At 37.2% G+C, this 23,495-nt stretch overlaps 4 protein-coding genes across 6 annotated transcripts; 2 read left to right on the top strand and 2 right to left on the bottom strand.

The window, feature by feature from the left end:
- Positions 1-2,406: 2,406 nt before the first annotated feature.
- Positions 2,407-9,578, top strand: LOC111787976 (phosphoenolpyruvate carboxylase, housekeeping isozyme). 3 transcript variants are annotated; one of them, XM_023668091.1, is made up of 11 exons: positions 2,407-2,541; positions 3,120-3,307; positions 3,389-3,780; positions 5,651-5,735; positions 5,940-6,162; positions 6,675-6,778; positions 6,873-6,960; positions 7,100-7,254; positions 7,398-8,396; positions 8,492-8,878; positions 8,965-9,578. In XM_023668091.1, the coding sequence occupies exons 2-11, from the start codon at positions 3,140-3,142 to the stop codon at positions 9,259-9,261; spliced, it is 2,898 nt and encodes a 965-aa protein (XP_023523859.1). In that variant the 5' UTR covers positions 2,407-2,541; positions 3,120-3,139; the 3' UTR covers positions 9,262-9,578. The 3 variants fall into 3 exon arrangements, with proteins under 3 accessions (XP_023523859.1, XP_023523860.1, XP_023523858.1); XM_023668092.1 differs by lacking the exon at positions 2,407-2,541 and adding an exon at positions 2,590-2,638; XM_023668090.1 differs by lacking the exons at positions 2,407-2,541; positions 3,120-3,307; positions 3,389-3,780 and adding exons at positions 3,972-4,442; positions 4,524-4,915.
- A 946-nt stretch (positions 9,579-10,524) lies between these two features.
- Positions 10,525-14,267, top strand: LOC111787754 (dol-P-Man:Man(6)GlcNAc(2)-PP-Dol alpha-1,2-mannosyltransferase-like). Its single transcript, XM_023667799.1, has 10 exons — positions 10,525-10,855; positions 11,474-11,561; positions 11,656-11,815; positions 11,931-12,148; positions 12,491-12,786; positions 13,146-13,260; positions 13,336-13,474; positions 13,576-13,772; positions 13,879-13,968; positions 14,039-14,267. The coding sequence occupies exons 1-10, from the start codon at positions 10,572-10,574 to the stop codon at positions 14,168-14,170; spliced, it is 1,719 nt and encodes a 572-aa protein (XP_023523567.1). The 5' UTR covers positions 10,525-10,571; the 3' UTR covers positions 14,171-14,267.
- Positions 14,268-16,158: 1,891 nt separating this feature from the next.
- On the bottom strand, positions 16,159-18,241 carry LOC111788969 (peptide-N4-(N-acetyl-beta-glucosaminyl)asparagine amidase A-like). Its single transcript, XM_023669573.1, has one exon. The coding sequence runs from the start codon at positions 18,184-18,186 to the stop codon at positions 16,360-16,362; it is 1,827 nt and encodes a 608-aa protein (XP_023525341.1). The 5' UTR covers positions 18,187-18,241; the 3' UTR covers positions 16,159-16,359.
- A 361-nt stretch (positions 18,242-18,602) lies between these two features.
- On the bottom strand, positions 18,603-22,743 carry LOC111788970 (rab3 GTPase-activating protein non-catalytic subunit-like). Its single transcript, XM_023669574.1, has 8 exons — positions 22,242-22,743; positions 21,766-21,900; positions 21,323-21,514; positions 21,134-21,195; positions 20,862-21,019; positions 19,946-20,094; positions 19,714-19,857; positions 18,603-18,856 (listed from the first exon to the last, which is right to left on the bottom strand). The coding sequence occupies exons 1-8, from the start codon at positions 22,587-22,589 to the stop codon at positions 18,677-18,679; spliced, it is 1,368 nt and encodes a 455-aa protein (XP_023525342.1). The 5' UTR covers positions 22,590-22,743; the 3' UTR covers positions 18,603-18,676.
- Positions 22,744-23,495: the final 752 nt, after the last annotated feature.

The following is a 23,495-nucleotide window of genomic DNA, read 5'->3' as shown; positions in this document are numbered from 1 at the left end:
CCTTTTTTTTTTTTTTCTTTTTCTTTTTCTTTTTTGTGGAATAATTTTTAGAAATAGTGGACTTCCAAGTAAGCGTGTCGTACAAGCCACGTGTCTTCTTTGTGTCCCCGACCAAAAAATCGCTTTTATTCGTTTTGACAATTTTGCCCTTTCTTCTCCATAAAGTTTACATGAGAATTTACCTTATTATCCATCAAATTTTGATAACGGAGAAAGTTTGCCCCCACCATGCTTTTATAAGCCGTTAGAGATCTTTGAGGGCAACGGAGAAAGTTTTTATAAGCTATCAGAGATGTCATAGTGTGGGGACCGCGTCGGCCGCCTATTTCATTTTTCATTCCTACAACAAACATAAAAATAAAAAATCATTTATTTTTGTAGAAATTATTTTTGAGAATTTGGAAAGATCGATTATTCTTTTAAAAAATAGTTACTAACAAGCACGCGTGTATATATATATATATATATATATTAAGTGGGGCAATGAATTGGACGAGGACAAGGAATATAATCCCATTTGCGGTTTCATTTATGTAACAGGTAAAAAAACGTTCCCTACTCCTTCTCTCATTCCCTATCTAAACGGGAATCCCTCCTCATTCAAGGCGGATCTCATGGATAAAAGTTCAAAGTGGATTGCCGTGGATAAAATAGACATCTCTATAAGTCATTTTATATATATATATATATATATATATATATATATAATTAATCTTTAAAAATATATACGAAATAAGTCTACCCACCTCGTGTTAACGGACATCAACACTACTCAAAGTCAATTCATAAATTAATTTCAAACCGTATAAATTAATTTAAAATTGTATTTTTCTACTTCTGAAATTTTAATAATCAAACAAAAACAAAACTAAAATGACAAAAATATCAAACTTTATATGGTTTTTATTGGTCACAGGAAGAATTAAAATATGTTTTGAATAAGTTAAATAAAAGCATGTGGGCCAAATATATAAAAATAAAATGTGATGAAATTTAATAAAAATGGTATACAAACTCAATTTCAATTAGCTCTTTCTCCATTTGTCTTCGCCCGGCTACATTTCTCTATGTCCCCTTTTCTTTCTTTTCCCAAATAAAAAGGTAAGAGATAGCAAAAAGACATTCCTACCCTTTAACGAACGAACCATCAACCAAACCCGAACTCGTAGAAAATACCCCTAACCCAATTAAGGGAACAAGACGTGGGTCCACTAAAAAATGCTCTCGTCTTCACTCACCTTCACGTCGTAGTTAGTACACTAGCAACAAATTGTCAGATTCAAACATTTAATTTTTTGATCAAGAATCTATCCTTTATCTAGGTAGGGACAATGAAGCTTTTCCTGTCCACGCTCCCGTCCTTACCACCTATTTCAATCTCCATTCCCACAAAAATAGATCAGATCGAGATTCTCCACCGAGAATCTTCCCTGTTATATATATATATATATAGAATGATCATGGGTTTATAAGGGAGGAATACTAACTCTATTGGTTTGAGGCTTTTTTGGGAAACCCAAAGCAAAGCCAGGAGAGCTTATGCTCAAAGTGGACAATATCATACAATTTGGGAGAGTCGTGTTCGTCTAATATAAAGAATTTTTTCCTCTTTTTTTGATCTGCTGGAAGTAGGTCTCGACAAGACAAACGAACATCGATGCACAATAAATAAATAAATAAATAAATAAATAACAAATATTGTAATTATTTAGGGACCCAAATTCATGCCTAATTATAGCAAAATATTACGAAAGTGGAAAGTAGACATAATTAGTGCATTAATCATGTGTCATTGTTTGTTTATCCAAGTTGACTTAAAATAATTATTGTGGGGTTAACAAGCTTATCATATTTTATTAAACTAAATTGTTATTTATTTAAATAAATTATATATTTTTAATAAATTATTCATTTTACTAAAAATAGATCTAAATATTCTCATCGCATCACCCCTTACGATTATACTAAATAAAATTAATATACAAAATTAAATCATTTATATTTTTCTATTAAACATTCATCAAATTTAAAATAATAATTTATATAATTGAGACATAAAATTGAATAATTAATAAATTATTATAATAATTTATATATTTTTTTTTAATTTTCTAATTAAAATTGGAACCTTTCATTTTCAAGATCTAATTAGAATTAAAGCATATGCTATTACAGTATATTTTCAAGCATATCCAATTTATAGAAAATTATATTTTAAAAAGTAAAAAAAATATATATAAATATTAATTTTTTAATTAAGATATTTCAGAATGTAAAGAATTAATATGCTTTTTTTTTTTTTTTTTTTTTTTTTTTTTTTTTTTTTTTTTTTTTTTTTTTTNTATTATCAGTTTTTTAGTTGAATAGAAAATTTAAAGAATATGTACGACTTTTCTTCTTATTGAGCATCGAGTGTGAGGCCCCATGGCTCTATAAAATCCTCTGGAACCGCTGGCATTGGATCTCAGAATCTCAACCACTCCCCTTTCTTCTGATTTCAATTCGTCCTACTCTTCCTTTTTAATCGCCTCTTGTTTTCAGGTACGTCTTCCTCCACGTATACCACATTACCACTATCCATTTTCGTATTTGTTGCTTATTTTGGGGGGTTTTTACTGAGATTTGAATCTATTTCGAGGTAGAATCTTATGGGATCTCTGTTTTTACTCATTTCTCGAACTGGGTTTTGGGTTTAGTATTAGAATTCGTGTTTTCCTAGGCTCCATTTGGTATTTGTTGCTTATTTGTGGGGGTTTTTAGTGAGATTTGAATCTATTTCGATGTAGAATCTTATGGGATCTCTGTATTTACTCATTTCTCGAACTGGGTTCTGGGTTTAGTGTCAGAATTCGTGTTTTTCTAGGCTCCGTTTTGGTATTTGTTGCTTATTCGTGAGGGTTTTTAGTGAGATTTGAATCTATTTCGATGTAGAATCTAATAGGGTCTCTGTATTTACTCATTTCTCGAACTGGGTTTTGGGTTTAGTGTCAGAATTCGTGTTTTTCTAGGCTCCTTTTTTGTGGGTCATCGTTGAAATTGATGCATTCTTTTGGGTTTAATTTGGTGGGCTTGATGTGTTGTTTTTTGAGTGCCTAATGGGGTTTATGTGGTGATTTCAGAGAGGAATTTGGTGTGAAATATGGCGAACAGGAATCTGGAGAAGTTGGCATCAATTGATGCGCAGCTTCGGATGTTAGTACCAGCCAGAGTGAGCGAGGATGATAAACTAGTGGAGTATGATGCGTTGTTACTGGATCGATTCCTTGACATTCTCCAGGATTTACATGGGGAGGATCTGAAGGAAACTGTAAGTTAGAACAGGGAATTTGACTTTGATTTTGACTTTGATTTTGAAGGATGAACTAAGTTTTGTTTCTTTGGATGGAAGGTGCAAGAATGCTATGAACTGTCGGCGGAGTACGAAGGGAAGCACGATCCGAAGAAACTTGAGGAGCTTGGAAATGTGTTGACTAGTTTAGATCCAGGGGACTCTATAGTGATTGCTAAGTCTTTCTCCCATATGCTTAACTTGGCTAACTTGGCTGAGGAGGTTCAGATTGCTTATCGTCGAAGGATTAAGCTGAAGAAGGGTGATTTTGCTGATGAGAACTCTGCAACCACTGAATCTGATATTGAGGAAACTTTGAAGAAGCTTGTGGGTGATTTGAATAAGTCGCCTCAAGAAGTTTTTGATGCCTTGAAGAACCAAACTGTGGATTTGGTCTTGACTGCTCATCCTACTCAATCAGTTCGTAGATCTTTGCTTCAGAAGCATGCAAGGTTGACTTATGAGTTACTTTCGATCATGTTTATGCTTATCTTTATATTTTATCGTTAGATGTTGTTGGTAGGATTGTTCGAAGAGAAGTCCACGTCGGCTAATTAAGGGTTGATTATGGTTTTTAAGTAAGGAATACATCTACAAAGCCATGAGAGCCTATGCTCAAAGTGGACAATATCATATNCTGGGTTTAGTGTCAGAATTCGTGTTTTTCTAGGCTCCGTTTTGGTATTTGTTGCTTATTCGTGAGGGTTTTTAGTGAGATTTGAATCTATTTCGATGTAGAATCTAATAGGGTCTCTGTATTTACTCATTTCTCGAACTGGGTTTTGGGTTTAGTGTCAGAATTCGTGTTTTTCTAGGCTCCTTTTTTGTGGGTCATCGTTGAAATTGATGCATTCTTTTGGGTTTAATTTGGTGGGCTTGATGTGTTGTTTTTTGAGTGCCTAATGGGGTTTATGTGGTGATTTCAGAGAGGAATTTGGTGTGAAATATGGCGAACAGGAATCTGGAGAAGTTGGCATCAATTGATGCGCAGCTTCGGATGTTAGTACCAGCCAGAGTGAGCGAGGATGATAAACTAGTGGAGTATGATGCGTTGTTACTGGATCGATTCCTTGACATTCTCCAGGATTTACATGGGGAGGATCTGAAGGAAACTGTAAGTTAGAACAGGGAATTTGACTTTGATTTTGACTTTGATTTTGAAGGATGAACTAAGTTTTGTTTCTTTGGATGGAAGGTGCAAGAATGCTATGAACTGTCGGCGGAGTACGAAGGGAAGCACGATCCGAAGAAACTTGAGGAGCTTGGAAATGTGTTGACTAGTTTAGATCCAGGGGACTCTATAGTGATTGCTAAGTCTTTCTCCCATATGCTTAACTTGGCTAACTTGGCTGAGGAGGTTCAGATTGCTTATCGTCGAAGGATTAAGCTGAAGAAGGGTGATTTTGCTGATGAGAACTCTGCAACCACTGAATCTGATATTGAGGAAACTTTGAAGAAGCTTGTGGGTGATTTGAATAAGTCGCCTCAAGAAGTTTTTGATGCCTTGAAGAACCAAACTGTGGATTTGGTCTTGACTGCTCATCCTACTCAATCAGTTCGTAGATCTTTGCTTCAGAAGCATGCAAGGTTGACTTATGAGTTACTTTCGATCATGTTTATGCTTATCTTTATATTTTATCGTTAGATGTTGTTGGTAGGATTGTTCGAAGAGAAGTCCACGTCGGCTAATTAAGGGTTGATTATGGTTTTTAAGTAAGGAATACATCTACAAAGCCATGAGAGCCTATGCTCAAAGTGGACAATATCATATCATTGTGGAGAGTTATGATTCCTAATATGGTATTAGAGTCATGCCCTCAACTTAGCCATGTCAATAGAATCCTCAGTTGTTGGGACCCTCGAAAGTGTAGTCAAAAGTGACTCAAGTGTCGAACAAAGGGTGTACTTTGTTCGAGGACTCCAGAGAAGGAGTCGAGCCTCGATTAAGGGAAGGCTGTTCTAGGGCTCCATAGGCCTTAGGAGAGGCTCTATTGTGTACTTTGTTTGAGGGGAGGATTGTTGAGGATTGTTGGAAGAGGAGTCTCACGTCAGCTAATATAAGAGGTTGATCATGGGTTTATAAGTAAGGAATACATTTCCATTGGTACGAGGCTTTTGGAGAAGCCAAAAGCAAAGCCATAAGAGCCTATGCTCAAAGTGGAGAATATCATACCATTGTGGAGGGTCGTGATTCCTAACCGTCCTTGTTATCAACTTATATCTTATTGATGGCTTGAGATATTTATATACTCCGAGTGTCAGTTCCAGTAAATTGGGAGAAGCTAACTAATTAGATGTCTGTCTTGCTGTCTTTAAACGCAGGATAAGGGATTGTTTAGTCCAATTGTACTCCAAAGACATTACTCCTGATGACAAGCAAGAGCTTGATGAGGCACTTCAGAGAGAGGTAAAACTTGCACTCCTATTGTTTGTCATCTGCTTGTGAATACTAAGACTAAATCATGTTGAGATATGCTTACACTTGATAAATGCATGCTGCTGGAGGTAATAATTGATATATGTAGCCGTTTGACATCGTTGCAACGCTGCATTTCGTATATGCCAGACATTTTACTGCAATGATTTGATCTTGACAAAGATTCTTTTGTAGATTCAAGCTGCATTTCGTACCGATGAAATCCGTAGGACTCCTCCTACCCCACAAGATGAAATGAGGGCAGGAATGAGCTACTTCCACGAGACGATTTGGAAGGGTGTTCCTAAATTTCTGCGTCGTGTTGATACTGCTTTGAAGAATATTGGAATTGACGAACGTGTGCCTCATAATGCACCGCTTATTCAGTTTTCATCCTGGATGGGTGGTGACCGTGATGGTAAAATCTTTTCTTTCGTATACTTAATATGAACATTGAAACTCGATTATGAAAGTAGCAATGATATTGTGAGATCCCACATCGGGTGGAGAGGGGAACGAAACATTCCTTAAAAGGGTGTGGATACCTCTTCCTAGTTGACGCGTTTTAAAACCTTGAGAGGAAGCCCAGAAGGGAAAGCCCAAAGAGGAAAGAGGACAATATCTGCTAGCGTGGACTTGGGTTGTTACAAATGGTATCAAAGCCAGACACCGAGTTGGATGCTGGCCCCCCAAGGGGGGTGGATTATGAGATCCCATCTCGGTTGGAGAGGGGAACGAAGGATTCCTTAAAAGGGTGCGGAAACCTCTCCTTAGTAGACGCGTTTTAAAACCTTTAGGGAAAGCTCAAAGGGGACAATATCTGCTAGCGATGGATTTGGGCTGTTACAAATATATCTTATCCGCATTGATGATACCTCTGGAAATTATAGCTGCTTCTAAGTTATTAGCTTTTCTTCGATCGGCCGACAGGTAATCCTAGGGTGACACCGGAGGTTACGAGGGATGTCTGTCTTCTTGCTAGAATGATGGCTGCTAATCTGTACTACTCACAGATTGAGGATCTCATGTTTGAGGTACTTATTCCCATTTGTGTGATAGGCAATGTTTGCTATTTGGTCAATTAGCATCAATAAACTGAGGGATCATACTCATAATATTTTTCTGCAGTTGTCTATGTGGCGATGCAATAGCGAGCTTCGTGAACGTGCAGACATGCTTCATAATTCATCAAGGAGAGATGCAAAACACTATATAGGTAATCGATCACGACTTATGTGTTCTAGTAAAAGAAAAAACGTCCGAATGCGTTTAGTTTCGTTGTAAAATTTACTGTGTAGAGAAGAACTTAAGTTTGGTACTGGTGAATTTAGTTTTTTTTTTTTTCTTTGGTATAGAATTTTGGAAGCAAGTTCCTGGCAATGAACCGTACCGGGTGATTCTTGGCGATGTGAGGGACAAGCTTTATCAAACACGTGAACGTTCTCGCCATTTGTTAGCACATGGACACTCGGACATCCCCGAGGATGCGACTTTTACAAATGTCGAGCAGGTTTGTTCTTCTTGGATCTTCATATGTCAAGCACAACAATCATTACATTGATCACTTTGCTAATGGAACAAATAGTTTAAAAGAAAGCTTGAAAGTTCATGTTAGTTTCTGATGTTTATGATTGATTTTCGAACTTCTTGCAGTTCTTGGAACCTCTTGAACTATGCTACCGATCCCTCTGTGGTTGTGGCGACCGTGCGATTGCTGATGGCACCCTTCTTGATTTTTTGAGGCAAGTGTCCACTTTTGGTCTGTCACTTGTAAGGCTCGACATCAGGCAAGAGTCGGATCGTCATACCGATGTCTTGGATGCCATTACTCAGCATTTGGAACTCGGTTCGTACAAAGAATGGTCTGAAGAACAGCGACAAGAGTGGCTTTTATCTGAACTCAGTGGCAAACGTCCTCTTTTTGGTCCTGATCTTCCTAAAACTGAAGAAATATCTGATGTTTTGAACACATTCCACGTAATAGCTGAGCTTCCTTCGGATAACTTCGGTGCATATATCATTTCAATGGCCACCGCTCCATCCGATGTTTTGGCAGTCGAGCTCTTGCAACGTGAATGCCATGTTATGCAACCATTGAGAGTTGTTCCGCTGTTCGAGAAGCTTGCAGATTTGGAGGCTGCACCAGCAGCCCTTGCTCGCCTCTTCTCGATAGATTGGTACAGAAATCGGATTAACGGAAAGCAAGAAGTCATGATTGGGTACTCGGATTCTGGCAAAGACGCTGGACGGTTCTCTGCAGCTTGGCAGTTGTATAAGGCTCAAGAAGAGCTTATAAAGGTTGCTAAGCAATATGGTGTGAAGCTAACTATGTTTCATGGTCGTGGTGGCACTGTCGGAAGAGGAGGTGGACCAACTCATCTTGCTATTTTGTCCCAACCACCTGAGACGGTTCACGGTTCGCTCCGTGTAACGGTACAGGGTGAAGTTATTGAGCAATCCTTTGGAGAGGAGCATTTGTGTTTTAGAACGCTCCAACGTTTCACTGCTGCAACGCTCGAGCACGGTATGCACCCTCCAGTTTCACCAAAACCCGAATGGCGTGCACTGATGGATGAAATGGCCGTTGTCGCTACAGAGGAATATCGTTCCATTGTCTTCAAAGAGCCACGATTCGTGGAGTATTTCCGCCTTGTAGGATTTCTTCATCATAGACTCATAATTTCATTACTGAAATCTGCACTGACTGAGCTGTTCTTAACTTAAATGTTTTGTACTTCTGATTGTAGGCAACACCAGAGCTGGAGTATGGTAGGATGAATATCGGTAGTCGTCCATCGAAGCGAAAGCCAAGCGGCGGTATCGAGTCACTTCGTGCAATCCCGTGGATTTTCGCATGGACGCAGACGAGGTTCCATCTACCAGTTTGGTTAGGCTTCGGGGCCGCATTCAAGCATATTATCCAGAAAAACGTTAAGAACCTTCACATGTTGCAGGAGATGTACAACGAATGGCCGTTCTTTAGGGTCACCATCGATTTGGTCGAAATGGTGTTCGCCAAAGGAGACCCTGGGATCGCAGCTTTGTACGACAAGCTCCTAGTTTCGGAGGACCTCTGGTCGTTTGGAGAGCGGTTGAGAGCCGACTACGAAGAAACGAAGAGCCTTCTACTACAGGTAAAATCTGGCCATTTTTCATTGAATCAAATGCCACACAAGGTCTTTCATTGTTGAATCAACAATTCCTTGTCCTTGTGCTGTAGATTGCTGGACACAGAGATCTTCTTGAAGGGGATCCTTCCTTGAAGCAAAGACTCCGTCTCCGTGACTCGTACATCACGACTCTGAACGTGTGCCAAGCATACACACTGAAACGAATCCGTGATCCGAACTACAACGTGCAAGTTCGTCCACACATTTCAAAGGAAATAATGGAAGGAAGCAAACCAGCAGACGAACTCATTCAACTAAACCCGATGAGCGATTACGCACCGGGGCTAGAGGACACACTCATCTTGACCATGAAGGGTATTGCTGCTGGACTTCAGAACACCGGTTAAACATGAGGCATTATATATGTAGTCTATGCCCATTGTTGTTTCATTTACTGGTTTCTAAATTGGCATGAAAGATAAGGCTCATAATTTGTGCATCAGAAGTTAGATGTTGTTTAAGTTAATCCAGCTTTTGATTGAGCGGCTCTCGAGTGTGGCCACCTTAAAAACGTATACACGCATTGTTTTAAGTACCATCAACGAGGGTACGGAGATTTGAACCTCTGAGCTACGCTCTGTTTGACTCTTTACGAATGTATTTGAAATTTGAATAATTGTGTGGGTTGAAAATCAAACTGGCCCTCAATTATGTTTCTCTTGCTTCATTTTTATCTTCTAATTATATTAAAGAAAATTGATCGTTGCGTATTATGTTTAAAAAATGGTATGTTATTGTCTACTTTGAGCATAAGCTCTCATGGTTTTACTTTGAGCTTCCCCAAAAGGCCTTAAACGATCATAAACCTATGATCATTACCTAAATTAGCTTATGTGTGACTTTCCTCCAACACCTCCCCTCGAACAAAGTATGCCTCCCCTTAATCGAGGCTTGACTCCTTTTCTTTTGGAGTTTTAGTCATTTTTTACAATGTTTTTTAGGAGCCTCGAGTCCTTTTTCTTTGGAGTTCTTTGTTCGACATTTGAGGATTCTATTGACATGGCTAAGTTTAAGACATGACTCTTATACCATGTTAGGAATCACGACTCTCCAAAATTGTATGATATTGTCCACTTCGAGCATAAGCTCAGCTTTGGGTTTCTCAAAAGATCTCAAATCAATGGAGATAGTATTCATGGATTATAAACCCATGATCGTTACCTAAATTAGCTGATATGTATGAAATTTTAAAAGCAACATTAACGCTCTTTACTTTTATAAAATAATTAAAAAAATAATTTACCATTAATGTATGAACGAAAAACGATATCAATACTTTACGTATTATCTCTATAATTGTTCTTTTAACTTTTTAATATTATTTTTAAAAATTCTTGAGTATTTTTTTATATGTGATATTAATAATAAAGGTATTTTTTTTAATTTTTTTAAAAAGAATTACACTCATAAAACTTTTAATTTAGATATTTTTTAAATAAAGTATTAAAGTTTTTCATTTTAACTTCTTTAAAAAAAAAAAAAAAAATTAAAGATATTTACCATTTTTTAATTTTTTATTTTAGTTTAAAGATATTTTAAAGACCAAATACAAAAATATTTTTATTAATTTAAATGGCAATTAGCACTGAAGTTTTGAAGACCATAATAAATAAGCAGTCTCTCCGATTTGCTTTCAGACCCGACGGAGAAGAAGAAAATGGCTCCAGAGATGAGGCAGAGGCGCCCTCAGACCTCCGACCTTCCGCAGTTCACGGCGGCTTCTTCTTCTTCCTACTCTAAATCCGGTAAGCCGGGCCGATCGATCACCAGCGACGACGAAAACAAAGGCATTGGTTGGTTCTTCCCTTTCTTTGCACTGGGGCTTCTCAGGTACATGAGTGCCACCTCCAACATCATTCACGACTGCGACGAGGTTTTCAATTACTGGGAGCCTCTTCATTACCTTCTCTTCAAATCTGGCTTCCAAACTTGGGAATACAGGTTCTACACCTCCCTATTCTCCCTCAATCATGCTCCTATCAACTGTAACTCTTCCGTTTTTTAGGAATATTTCGGAATTTCATTGGCCTTTGAATTCTGGTTATTGTACTTGCATCCTCCTATTCTGGTGTTTATAAATATTCATTTCTTGGTGCATTGGTTTCTTTTTTACCCGAATCGTTCTCCTAGTTTTCAGACTGTGAAAATGTTCCACCAATTGCTTGAGCTGGATTACATGCCAGATAGCAGTATCCTTTTCTTTTGGTAGAATCAGAGTAATGAATTTCAGTAAGCAATGATATGTTAATCGAGGAATAAGGCAGAAACGACATGATTTGATGGAGTAAGTGAGGTACTAATGGCCTTGGAATGTAAAATCCTGAATGAATATCTGAATTAGATCATTCGCCTTTTGTGGATTCTGTATATATATATTTCTTTAATCTATATGAATTCCAAAATGATCGAGTGCATCATTCATCAATTAATGCATATATTTTTTTCATCATAATATCATTCTTGTTTTTCATTTGAAGATCGGTCTGACTTTGATAGAGCTGCTATTTCAGCGAGATCTTGTTTAATTCATTTATTCATTGAAATTGCACTCTCTTGCAGTTCCCAGTTTGCACTTCGATCATATTTGTACATTGTTCTTCATGAATTAGTGGGCCGACCAGCTGCGTGGCTGTTTTCTGAAGATAAAGTAAAGGGTCACTCCTTTTCAGTTGTTATGTTCTCAATAGCCTGCACATGTAGATCCAGATATGTCTTGGTTCTAATCTCTCTTTAAATTGCAGGTGAGAGTATTCTTTGCTGTAAGAATTTTCCTTGGTCTTCTATCTGTCGTTACAGAAACTGTTCTTGTAGTGGCACTTTCGAGGAGGTTTGGGAAACGCCTTGCCACTTACACGCTTGCAATGTTATGCTTAACCAGCGGTTGTTTCTTTGCCAGCACTAGTGAGTGGCCCTTTTATTTCACGTGTCTCATATATATGTCATTTATTCTGTAACTTCTACATGAAACACCATTTGGAATTGCTTCAATATATATTGTTGTTGCCTCATTTTCCAGGTTTCTTGCCTAGTTCGTTCTCCATGTATGCAGTATCTTTGTCATCTGGGTTATTTCTACTGGAGAAACCTGCTCCAGCGGTTGCTGTTGCTGCTGCTGGTGTAATTCTTGGCTGGCCATTTTCAATCTTGGTTTTCCTTCCGATAACGCTTTATTCTTTACGCAGAAAATTCAAAGAGGCGTTTCTTGCAGGGGCACTGACATCTATAGCTCTCCTTGTATGTCTTCTCACTTAGCTTTATAGTGTTGCTTTTGATCTTTTGTTGAATGGGAACTTTTATTAAGAGCAAGAGGATGAGGTATTCACGCAATGGAATTTTGATTCCAATAAGAAAACATTGAAGGATTGAATAAATCAAACTTCTTGATCCAAAGATAAGCGTACAGCTTCATCTTCTCCCTAAGATTCTGAATGTTTCAGGCACCATTCTATTGCACTCCAACCAGTAAATACAGTGTAGACCAGATTTAGAAAACTTCTTTTTTTTTTCTCTGCTCCTTAGTTCATATAAATTGTGTAGTAAACTGGGTTCTAAAAGCTTTTCTGGTTTGGCGTGTAGGCCTTCTCACTGCTTGTTGACTACCACTATTATAAGATGTGGACATCATCTGTGCTAAATTTGCTGATATATAACGTCTTAGGAGGTGGTGAAAGTCACTTGTATGGAACAGAAGGACCACTTTTCTATCTTAGAAATGGGTTTAACAACTTTAATGTTAGCTTCGTTCTTGCATTACTTTTTCTTGGAATTTTACCAATTTCAAGGAAGAAGTATGTGCCAGATTTGCTCGTGGTCATCTCACCTATTTATATTTGGCTGGGATTCATGTCACTGCAGCCACACAAGGAGGAAAGGTTTGATACTTCTACAACTATATTGTATATCTTCCGTTATATAATGTTCTTTAAAAGAAGATTATTTTATTTCGTGTCCCTTATTAAGTTACGACGTATGGTGTTTAGAAATCCAAAAGATGATTCTATTGAATAAAACCTTTTCTGCTAGGAACGTCTGGGTTATTGAAGTTCTGTAAAGATTTGCCCTTTTTGATTTTATGTTGGGGATGAGAAGATAAATGGTGCTATCCTGCTCTGTTATAAATAGTACTCCCCTGTTTTGAATTTGATTGTTTAATTTCTCTAGAATCTATAGAATTTGAAGGCTTTATCTAGCATTTCTAGTGAACATTCTTTGTTGAAACACGCCTCTGCAGATTCCTTTATCCAATATATCCTCTTATTTGTGTTGCTGCTTCAGCCGTCATTGAGTGTTTTCCAGATTTTTTCAGAGATAGATACAATCCATATGATAATTCTCTACTTGTTGTGGTGAGAATCTACCATCCCCGCCTGAATTTATTGAGATTATGGTTCCTCTATTTAGCTAGTTAATTTGCTTTGCAGATAGCAAAAGTTCTTAGACCCCTTGCTCTTGGCCTTATCCTTTGCGGATCCCATGCTCGTACATTTTCACTGATTCATGGTTACTCTGCTCCTCTGGAGGTTTACAAGGTTTTGGCTCACCATGACGATATAGGAACAGGTAGGATACATTAGTTTTTCTTTCGGGATTCTTGAGCTTGACTGTATGGTAATCTTTGTTGTAGTTTCTCCTAATAGTTGCTAAAGTATGACTTCTTCCAGGTTCCACTATTTGTGTTGGGAGCGAGTGGCATCGTTTTCCATCATCATTTTTCATTCCTGATTACGTGAACGAAGTACGATGGATTGATGACGGGTTCCGAGGTCTTCTTCCTTTCCCGTTTAATTCTACCTTGGGAGGGACAGCAGCCTCTCCACCCTACTTCAACAACAAGAACAAGGCATCAGATGAGCAATATGTACTATCCTCACTTCCTGAAAGCTTTTTACTCTTAATTTAATGCATGTTCTTTTATTGATGCTCTTTTGTTTCTGTGGTGATAAATCATGTAATGAACTTTATAGCTCCAAAATCTCGATGCGTGCACTTTCCTTGTCGAGCTTCAACTCGATAGACCGTATGCTTCTCGTGGAAGCGACACGTCAAAGTGGGAGGTAAACATCCGTTTTCCCTCTCCCTGGTACTTTCTAATGTAGGATTTTACTGAGACATTTGAACTTGCAGACTGTTGCAGCTTGGCAGTACCTAGATAGGGAGTTCTCGCCGCCATTTTATCGATCATTCTTCATTCCATACCTGTGGCAGAGTAAGAATGCTTTTGGAATGTATAAGCTGCTTAGGAGAATACCAAAATAATTCACAATATCTTAGGAGCCCGTCCTTGCTCAGTCTCTTGACTTTGAATAGGACATTAGCTCATAAGTTATAAGAGAGTTTGCTGAGAATGTTCCATCATGTTCTTCATCCTTTCCTCGTCCCCTAAATACAGAAAACCAGTCGCTCAGCAATTAATTCTTTGGGTTTTTTTTTTTAATATATATATATATAAAACAAAAAAAATCAGCAATATATGGTAGGAATTTTGAAGTAGATGTTTATTATTGAACTAGTTTAGTCAGTCTAGTTGAGTTGCGATCAAGTTAGCTTAATTTGGAAAGGTTTTTGATTATTAGGCCGGATCTATTGTCTTTTTTACTTTCTGTTTCTCCTCGTTAAAGTTGAGATAGTTTTTTCACCCAGAGTTAAATTCATATCTTAGATTGATAGTTAACGATTTTTTTCTTTTTTTTACTTTTATCTGTGATTTGGCGGATATGAACTAAATTGATACAGTGTTTATGTTTTCATCTATGATTTTTTTGCTATATTTGCAAAAACAAGCGTAACTGATATTTCTTCTTTTTCTATTACAAGAATATCATTTTAATTTAAATTAAATGAAATTATCTTATTATATCATATAAGTATACATTTTTGTTTTGAAATATTTATTTATTTTTTCTTTTAAAAGTAGTTGTATCAAAATTGTGTTTTGACATCTGCCTTTTTTTTTTTTTTTTTTTAAATTAAGTTGTAATATTTTTTCAAGTATTAAAAATACGAATAAATAAAAATAAAAAAGAACATTTTAATATATTGGGTTGCGGTTTTTACATCATTAATGTCGGTGTATTAAATAAATTACAAATAGATATTTGGAATGGAAGAGGATGAAATTAAATAATAACCATATTACAACAAACTAAATAGATTTATCCAATAATTAATATTAGTAAGAATAGTCAAAATAAAACAAGCATTTTAATAATCTTTAAAATTATACTAAACATTAAAAATTAGAATTCTCAAATATAACCATGCAAAGTAGTGTCGGTCATTTGTCTCACTTCCCTCCCCATTTCATCAATGGTCGTGCTAGAGATCGTGCTAGAGATAGAAACAGTCATAGATGATTATGCGACTGACATCCTTCCAAACGAGATAAATATTGAAGAAAGCGAGTTGCTCATAAGTATAAACCCATCCCCCTGCCTCCCCCCAATATTTATTGAGATTAATAATGATATGATTGGAATACTTGATTCAGCTCGGGATATTTTATTGTGTTGAGTAATTATTTAATCTAAAGATAAGGTTTGTTGTTAGGCATTACATAATATCCTAAATACTCTAGATTCTCAAATGCTAAATATATATATTTTTTTCCTTTCTTTCACAGACTTTGATCTTACAGCGTTTTCAAGATGCAATAATTTTGAAACTGAATAGTGATGGATGGTTCCATTGCAAACCACCAAATACAAAAATAATTGAAAAATAAAACAGCAAGTACAAAAATGAGTAATAACTCCAGTAAAGACGGGTACGATTCAATTCAACAGTTTGTTCGTTCGGATTTAATTGTGTCATAGCTCTATAATTCGGATTAGGTTTATCATTGGATGAACTCCATTATTGATATTGACCCTAAAAAAGAAACGGTAGGATAATCTGGTAGTTTGCGATTCAAAATCTTTTATGTTAGAAAATCGGGTAGATAATCTAGTATTCTTAGGCATGAAGATAATTAAATCGGTGATAATCTGGTATTCTTAGACATGAAGATAATCAAATTGGTCGTTGTGTTGAAACTTTATTATGAATTTCTAACCACATTCTCTCTAAAGGTCTTCCTTATCTCCTTCTCCCATCTCTGAGTGTAATTTTTATTTTTTTCTATTTATTTTTATCTTTGAACGCTGAATTTTGCTGTAAAAACAACATTTTTGACACGACAGAAACCATACATGATAATATGTAACTTGACATGACAGTTCAGATATAAAAATTAACTATGCAAATGATTTTAAGGTTATCTCATAATAGTAACAATGATTTTAATCTAAAGTTGAGAGATTAAAAAAAATAAAATTGAAAACTTTCAATCTTGATGGAGTTGGAGAATTGAGAGAGAGAGAGAGAGAGCTTTTATTTGGATGATTTGCATGCAGGAACCTCTGAAGAACTGAGCTTAAAACACAGGTAGATCATTCTAAACTCGTCCACTATTGACAAGCAAGAAAAACCCTTCTGGAAAGAAATGGCCATTTCCTAAACCTTAAGCTTTCATGGGATTCTGGTTTTTTGTCACACAAACTGTTTACATCATCATAAAGAATGGTGTAGTTGGAGCTGCTAATGTTCCTGGAATAACACAGTTTATCATCATGATATCTGTAATCTTGCTGTGTACTCCCTAGCCCTCTCGTCACCAAGTGGCCCTTCACAACCATCATCCCCTGCCCATTTTGAACATTCTTCAGAGAGCTGATGAACGATCCAAGTCCATCTACCTTCTTCTCATTGAATCCCAATGTCAAGTTGGCTATGGATTGGAAAGACCCATTTCCTTCATCAATGGTGTTTGAGTACATGTAAAGAGGAAAAGTTTTGAGAGATTTGAATGAATAAACATGATCAGATTCCTCCTTGGCATATACACTACTGTTGAATTGAATCTCCTGGTTCACAATCTGGCTATTCCCATCATTTCCCATCACCATAGAATTACTATAACTAAAATCTTGGTTTGATTGAGTTGTGATGATCCCATGAGAGGATTTCACCCATCCACTTGATGATACTGATCTGCTTGCCTTTGTCAAGAATGTTCCATCAGGACCTGTGAAGTTCAAATCCTCGGAATTCGATAGCGGCGAGATGATGTGATTCAAGAGCTTTCCTTCAGTTTTTGTGGATTTATCATCCAGCCAGAGATGCAGGTTTGCATTGATGTACCACACATTCAAGGCATGAGTGACACTAAATCCAAAGTGGTGAGGCTTTCCATCTAACAAATGGCCTAGAAATGGGGTCAGTTCTATGTCATAAGAGGGTAGGTTGAAGGATCCAATTCCAGTAATTGGCCTCCAAAGAAGGGGATTCACACCTCCAGTATAGATCACAGTGAAAGGCCAAATTGCTCCAACAATTTCATCATCAAGATTGACTAAAACCTCCCTAAAAGGACCATTTCCAGGTGTTTGAGTAAGATTGTTTGCAAGAATATAATCATTTGGAAGATTTGAATACCAGAATTCATCATTCTCATGAAAAGATACATAAACTTCCAACACAGCCCTGTAAGAATTTTGGGGAATTTCAAATTCCTTCACCTGAATATCAGTTGAATTCTGTACTTCAAACCACAGACCATCATTCAATGGCAAACTCCGGGAAATTGGTAAGATTAAATCGGCTCTAGAATCATAACCAGCAGCTAATTTTTCAGAATATTGGAATCGTTTCTCTTCAGGATAAAAGTGGATATGAATTTTCACATGGTATATTCCTGTATACGTCTTATCGATAAGATTTCCCAAGTAAACAGCAAGAGTTTGATTCTTCGAGAGTAACGAATAATACCTCGTAATGTCCTTCTTCACCGTCCAAACAATTCCTGTAGCCTTCGGCTCCGCCGTACAGCTCCGAAGAATCTCAACGCCGCCGAGCCAAACGCCGAAGATGCGATCAAATTGCCTTCCTCTACAAGTCGCTTTCCATTCGAGAACAATCTTCGAAAATTTACTAAACGAGCAATGAGAAGGAGGGCTGTAATCCGCCAGCACGGGCGATTTTCCATAAGTGTATCCGAAATCGTGTTGGAGAAGGAGGAGTGAGCATGGTTGGGCCTCGGGAGTTTCAATGGGTTTGGTCACTTCAAAGAAGAGTGTCGGTGGAGTAGTGTGGTCGCCGGTTGCTGCAAGCTCGGACTCAGAGAAGAGATCTGGCCGGCGGAGCCTGGCTCTGTGAAGATCGGCATCGGAGAGGAAGGGGAGGAGGATGAAGAGGAGGGAAATGAGGAGGAGAGGGGATGAAAGAGAAGAAGCCATTAATGGCGGAAGCGAGTGGATAGATTTTTATTTGAATTGAGAAGACAACCTTTTGCCTAACTTTGAACTTTTTAGAAATATTATATATATATATATATATGAGACAGAAAAGAGATAAAAAAAAAAGGCTTTCCAAGAGTCATTGCTCGTATAGTTGGTTTATACCTAAGAAATTTCAATACTATCGTTGTTTAACGTTCTTGCTTGTATTCTTGTAACAGCTCAAGGTCATTGTTAGCATATATTGTCTGCTTTAGCTCGTTACATATCGCTGTCAGTCTCACGATTTTTAAAATGTCCGTTAGAGAGAGGTTTTCACGCCTCTATAAGGAATATTTCGTTCTCATCTCTAATTGATGTGAGATCTCACAATTCTTTACTAAAAAAATGTTGCCTAAACTATATCCGAATCGAAATTAAGTATGCAAACCAAATGATGATGATAGTAATCTCATTATCAAGAAGGGAGACAGTCACTCTGTTTCAAAGTTCATGAAAGGGTTCGGTTTAGAATAGAAATTTGACCTGAATCTCCGTTTAACAAGAAAACTTCCAACGGAACGTAAGGGGAAGCCATTGATGATCCAAATCTGGAGGAAGGTTGCAGTAGTTTGCTACCTTTTGCACATCGAATCGTTCGGAGGCGACGCCCTGTTCTCATCTGCCATATCTGTCAAACATCATACAATTCATTTTCAGTAACTTGGGAGAAGCCCATGCTTCTATGCAACCAAAATCTCCACAAACATCTAACAAGCAAGGGGATAAGTTTGTAAGGCAAACAAAGAGATCGACTATTTAACCTAAAGAAGTAAGGTCAACTTGCCCACATCTCGACTATTTTCATGGGGACAAACACCTTCTCCTACAATATTTGGTTGTCAAACTAACTCGTAAGACATTAAATCCTACGCAGGTGGCCACCATGTTTGAGTCTGGTAGGCTCCTTATATGTGTCATTACTCATTTCTATCTAATATTATCTAAAAAGATATCACGCTACGATTTATCTTTTAATGGTGCAAATCATATTACTTTTGTAATAGCTCAAGCCCACTACTAGCAGATATTGTCCTCTTTGAGCTTCCCCTCAAGGTTTTTAAACGCATCTACTAGGGAAAGGTTTTCCACACCCTTATAAGGAATGTTTCGTTCCCCTCTCCAATCGATGTGGGATCTCACAATCCAGGGGGTCCAGCGTTCTCACTGACACACCGCCCGGTGTCTAGTTTTGATACCATTTGTGAGATCTCACATCAGTTGGAGAGGAGAACGAAGCATTCCTCTCCTTAATAGACGCGTTTTAAAACTGTGAGGCTGACGACGATACGTAACGAGCCAAAGCGTATATCTGCTAGCGGTGGGCTTGAATTATTACAACTATTCTTGTCAAATTATGGTTTCTTGCCGCTGGGAAGACCAAGCCAAAGTTGACAGTCAAGGACGTTTAAAAGATCGAAAGGAAAAGAAAAGAAAAAAAGTGGAGCAAATGTAGAGTAAGCTTCATTCATGAGTGGTAAAGAGTACCTCAACTATCCCCATTTTTGGTGCATGAATAGCCAAACACAAACAGTAGTCATTTTTTTCTGGTTCATAATCTATGGAACTTGATGATGCAGTATCTCTATTGACTAGCATCTCCATGAACAGACAGTTAGCATCGCGATATCCCTGAATTATATTTTCACGAGTTTTTAGGGGCGAGAGACCAAATGTCGGAAAAGAGTTGACATAAAATCATTCAGTTTTAAAAGATAACCTTCCATAGTCGCACCACCACAAGTGCCTGTGTGTCTAGGAGCAATATACGGCCCAGTGAATCTGTAATCACTGCCAATGTACCGCTTGGTGACAAAGTCAGTTTCTCACCCTTCCTTGGATGGTCCTTCAAGCACGTCAAAAGAGAGGCTGCAGCAATCATGATGCCAACAAGTTCCTAAAAATGTTGTCAAAATTGTACAATAACTGATACATAGTTGTTAGAAGGCTAAGCAACACGTAAACAACCAGTGGCATGATGTCGATAATAGATGAATTGCATCTTTATACATAGTTGTTTGTGATAGCTCAAGCCCACCGCTAGCAGATATTGTCTTCTTTGGGCTTTCCCTTTCGGGCTTTCCTCAAGGTTTTTAAAACGTGTATGCTAGGGCGAGGTTTCCACACCCTTATAAAGAATGTTTCGTTCTCCTCCCAAATTGATATGGGATCTCACAATCCACCCCCTTCAGGGCCCAGTGTCGGGCTCTAATACCATTTGTAACCGTCCAAGCCCATCGCTAGCCAATATTGTCCTCTTTTGGCTTTCCCTTTCAGATTTCCCCTCAAGGTTTTTAAAACGCGTATGCTAGAGAGAGGTTTCCACACCCTTATAAAGAATGTTTCGTTCTCCTCCCCAATCGATATGGTATCTCACAAAGACAATAATGTATAATGAGCTTAGTAAACGAGTTCCTAGATACTTAAAAGTTCATATGTTCACAATGACCAATCCAGAGCTTAGTATCTTTGCATGTCGAGATTGCTTGGCAAAGTATTAGATAGGATATCCAGCAAAAAGAACCAAAACTTAGTCCTAGGAAAACATGGTAATTGATTAAGTATTACGAGAAACCCAAAACTTAGTCCTAGGAAAACATGGTAATTGATTAAGTATTACGAGAAACTATTCGCACCTCGAGCAAAAGCTTGACCCTTCGCATCGGGCTTTTTGGATGTTTTTGGATCACTTTGCCAAATCATTTTCGAAAAGGAAGCTATTGTTGAAAATGTTACAGGTACAACTTTTGATAAAATGGCTCCAACTAAAGACCTGCTCTTGTCTTCAGAAAGTCTTTACCCATGATGCCACCATACAAAGTAAACAAAATGTTAGAATAAATGACAAGCTTCAAGTATAATATTTTTATTTAAAACTTAATTTCAGCAAAAGACCAGACAACCTAACCTGAATGCTGAAATAACAGCATCCTCTCCGACAGTGACTGCACAAAAATAACGTTCACTCGACTGCCCAACAATAAAAGCAGCTGAATTCAAATACCAGAATAATTTCAGAGAGCTTTCATGACATTTGCACTGCTCCTAGGAACAACCAACAAGTTTTTCGATTGAAATAAATAAACGACCTTTTTACCTGGAGTTCCATCAATGGAGGAGGCATAACACCGATGATCGCTGCATCTGCACACGCACTATATTTGCTCACATTCCACACTTGATAGGCTAATGTTTCAAAAGAATTTCCAGAATCCTCCATATCTCGACTGCTTGATTTCGGATCCCAAATCCGTGCATTTGATTCTTGAAACCATTTTCGCAGTGCATTCTGTGACCAAGCATGTAGGGCATGTTATATTAATCCAAAACAATCAAGATCCATAAAGGAAGAAGGCAATATTTCTTAAAGTTGAAGCATAGAAGTATAACATCAATTTTCAAATGAATTCTCAAGAGGAAAAAAAACGAATTATGAACAATTTCTCAACAACATGATCAATGCCGAAAAGAACAGCACAATAATCTAAACCTACAGTAGTTTTCAAAAACAAACTCGTAGTAAAGAATGGCAGTAAGAACCTGAATATCAGACCCTTCAATGCGGGCAATTACGCCTGGCATAACAATCGAAACCTCCTCGTACGAAGATCCATAGGATAAATCTCTCTTCAAACCACGAACCCTAATTTTTAGAATTCTTGCAGGATGGATCATCTAAAAATACACAAATTGGAAACAAATTCCATCACCATTAAGAAAAATTGGAGTCATCTTCACGATCATACTACCAATTAATCCAAAATGAATAATAACAGTCATTATATCATCTGAATTTATGAACTACCAATCAAGTGTATAAATAGATAAGTGACTCTACCATTCCACCAGCATCTTTCCAGGTGAAAGATCATATTAAACCCACAAGTACTTCCATAATTTTACATCTTCTGACTACTAAAACAGTTGTGAGCTAAAACATCTTCAATTCCCCATATCAAAATGATTACCTAAAAACGTATAAAAGACAATCAAAAGCGACAAGATAGGCTAGGTACCTGCTTAAGAATCAACTCCCCACTTAAGGAGTAAATCAGCAAATAACCACAAGAAGTCCCGGCCAAAATCACCTTAATTTCATCTAACACCAACCATTCTAAAGCGGAGATGTACTCCGCTTCGATCGGAGACAAATCAGAAGGCTTGATCTTCACCTGATACCCATCGGAACCGACCCAACCAAGAACAAGGATGACGGATCGATTGGCCAGCGCCAGAGAGTGCGAATCAAGAGCACATAGAAGATTGGGGTTGTCAACGAGCCAGCCTTCATTTCCAGCGCCAAAATCGTCAAGCTCCTCACAAGCTATGCAGCCCAATTCCGTAGTGTAGGTTCGTCGCGCCATTGCCGGAAAATGGACCTTGAATCCTATGCTTTAATGCAGATGAAATTGAAACAGAGGCATAGAGATTTGAGTCGAAAGAAGATCGAATCGACAAAGTTTTGCACAAAGAAGCGTGCCTGCGAAACACGCGTGTCATTCCCAAATCTTAACTCCAAACGACGGGAGAATGTTTAATAGTTTTAAATTATCACTTTTAAAACATTTAATTTGTAATTTAAATTAATAGATAATTGTAATTATTATTATCATTTTTCCAATAAGTTTTTTCACGTGTTTTTACTTTTTTAACCTTCGAAATTGCATCAAAATATATATTTTTTTTTCTTTTTTTTTTTAACTGTATTTTAAAGTTCAAAATTAAAAATTTTAACCTCAGATTATGTAATCCAATCTCGATTACCCAACCCAAACCATAAAACTTAGGTTGGGTTATATTTCTTTTCGGGGTTAGTGGGTTGATTTTTTTTTTTTTTTTCCGAGTTAACTCAACAAACCCAACCAACCCAAAAATAGAGTTACAATACAACCACTCGACTACCCAACTCAAACCATAAAACTTAGTTTGGGTTACATTTATTTTCCGACTTGGGTTGGTGGGTTGATTAAAATAAAGTTACAATACAACGATGCCCTACTTAATTTTCATTATAAATGTTTAATATTTAAATTTTATGAGATTTCTAGATATTAATATAACACGTAGGGTAAATAAATATAAATTTTTAAATAATTTTAAAATTAAAAATAAAAAAATAAAAAAAATAAAAACCAACAACTCAATTCAAAAAAACGGCAACATCTTATTTTAGTACAAAAATAACCAACATTTTAAGTTTGTTGATTAAATTTATTAAATTGGAATAAGAAAGTCAACGTTTGGTCGGTGGCTTATTTGTCAAGATTTCA

This window comes from Cucurbita pepo, chromosome LG02 (genome assembly GCF_002806865.2).
Source record: "Cucurbita pepo subsp. pepo cultivar mu-cu-16 chromosome LG02, ASM280686v2, whole genome shotgun sequence".
Taxonomy (NCBI): Eukaryota; Viridiplantae; Streptophyta; class Magnoliopsida; order Cucurbitales; family Cucurbitaceae; genus Cucurbita; species Cucurbita pepo.
This window is presented reverse-complemented; position numbering and strand designations above follow the sequence as displayed.

Bases quoted from the DNA above. Each gene is read 5' to 3' on its own strand.
- LOC111787976 (XM_023668091.1), top strand. From the start codon at position 3,140: ATGGCGAACAGGAATCTGGAGAAGTTGGCATCAATTGATGCGCAGCTT. The intron at 3,308-3,388 runs GTAAGTTAGAAC...TTTGGATGGAAG, and splicing joins GGGAGGATCTGAAGGAAACT to GTGCAAGAATGCTATGAACT. The intron at 8,879-8,964 runs GTAAAATCTGGC...CTTGTGCTGTAG, and splicing joins CGAAGAGCCTTCTACTACAG to ATTGCTGGACACAGAGATCT.
- LOC111787754 (XM_023667799.1), top strand. From the start codon at position 10,572: ATGGCTCCAGAGATGAGGCAGAGGCGCCCTCAGACCTCCGACCTTCCG. The intron at 13,261-13,335 runs GTGAGAATCTAC...TTTGCTTTGCAG, and splicing joins ATAATTCTCTACTTGTTGTG to ATAGCAAAAGTTCTTAGACC. The intron at 13,969-14,038 runs GTAAACATCCGT...TTGAACTTGCAG, and splicing joins GCGACACGTCAAAGTGGGAG to ACTGTTGCAGCTTGGCAGTA.
- LOC111788969 (XM_023669573.1), bottom strand. From the start codon at position 18,186: ATGGCTTCTTCTCTTTCATCCCCTCTCCTCCTCATTTCCCTCCTCTTC.
- LOC111788970 (XM_023669574.1), bottom strand. From the start codon at position 22,589: ATGGCGCGACGAACCTACACTACGGAATTGGGCTGCATAGCTTGTGAG. The intron at 21,196-21,322 runs GTAAAAAGGTCG...ATTGTTGGGCAG, and splicing joins CTCCATTGATGGAACTCCAG to TCGAGTGAACGTTATTTTTG. The intron at 21,020-21,133 runs GTTAGGTTGTCT...TCATGGGTAAAG, and splicing joins GCTGTTATTTCAGCATTCAG to ACTTTCTGAAGACAAGAGCA.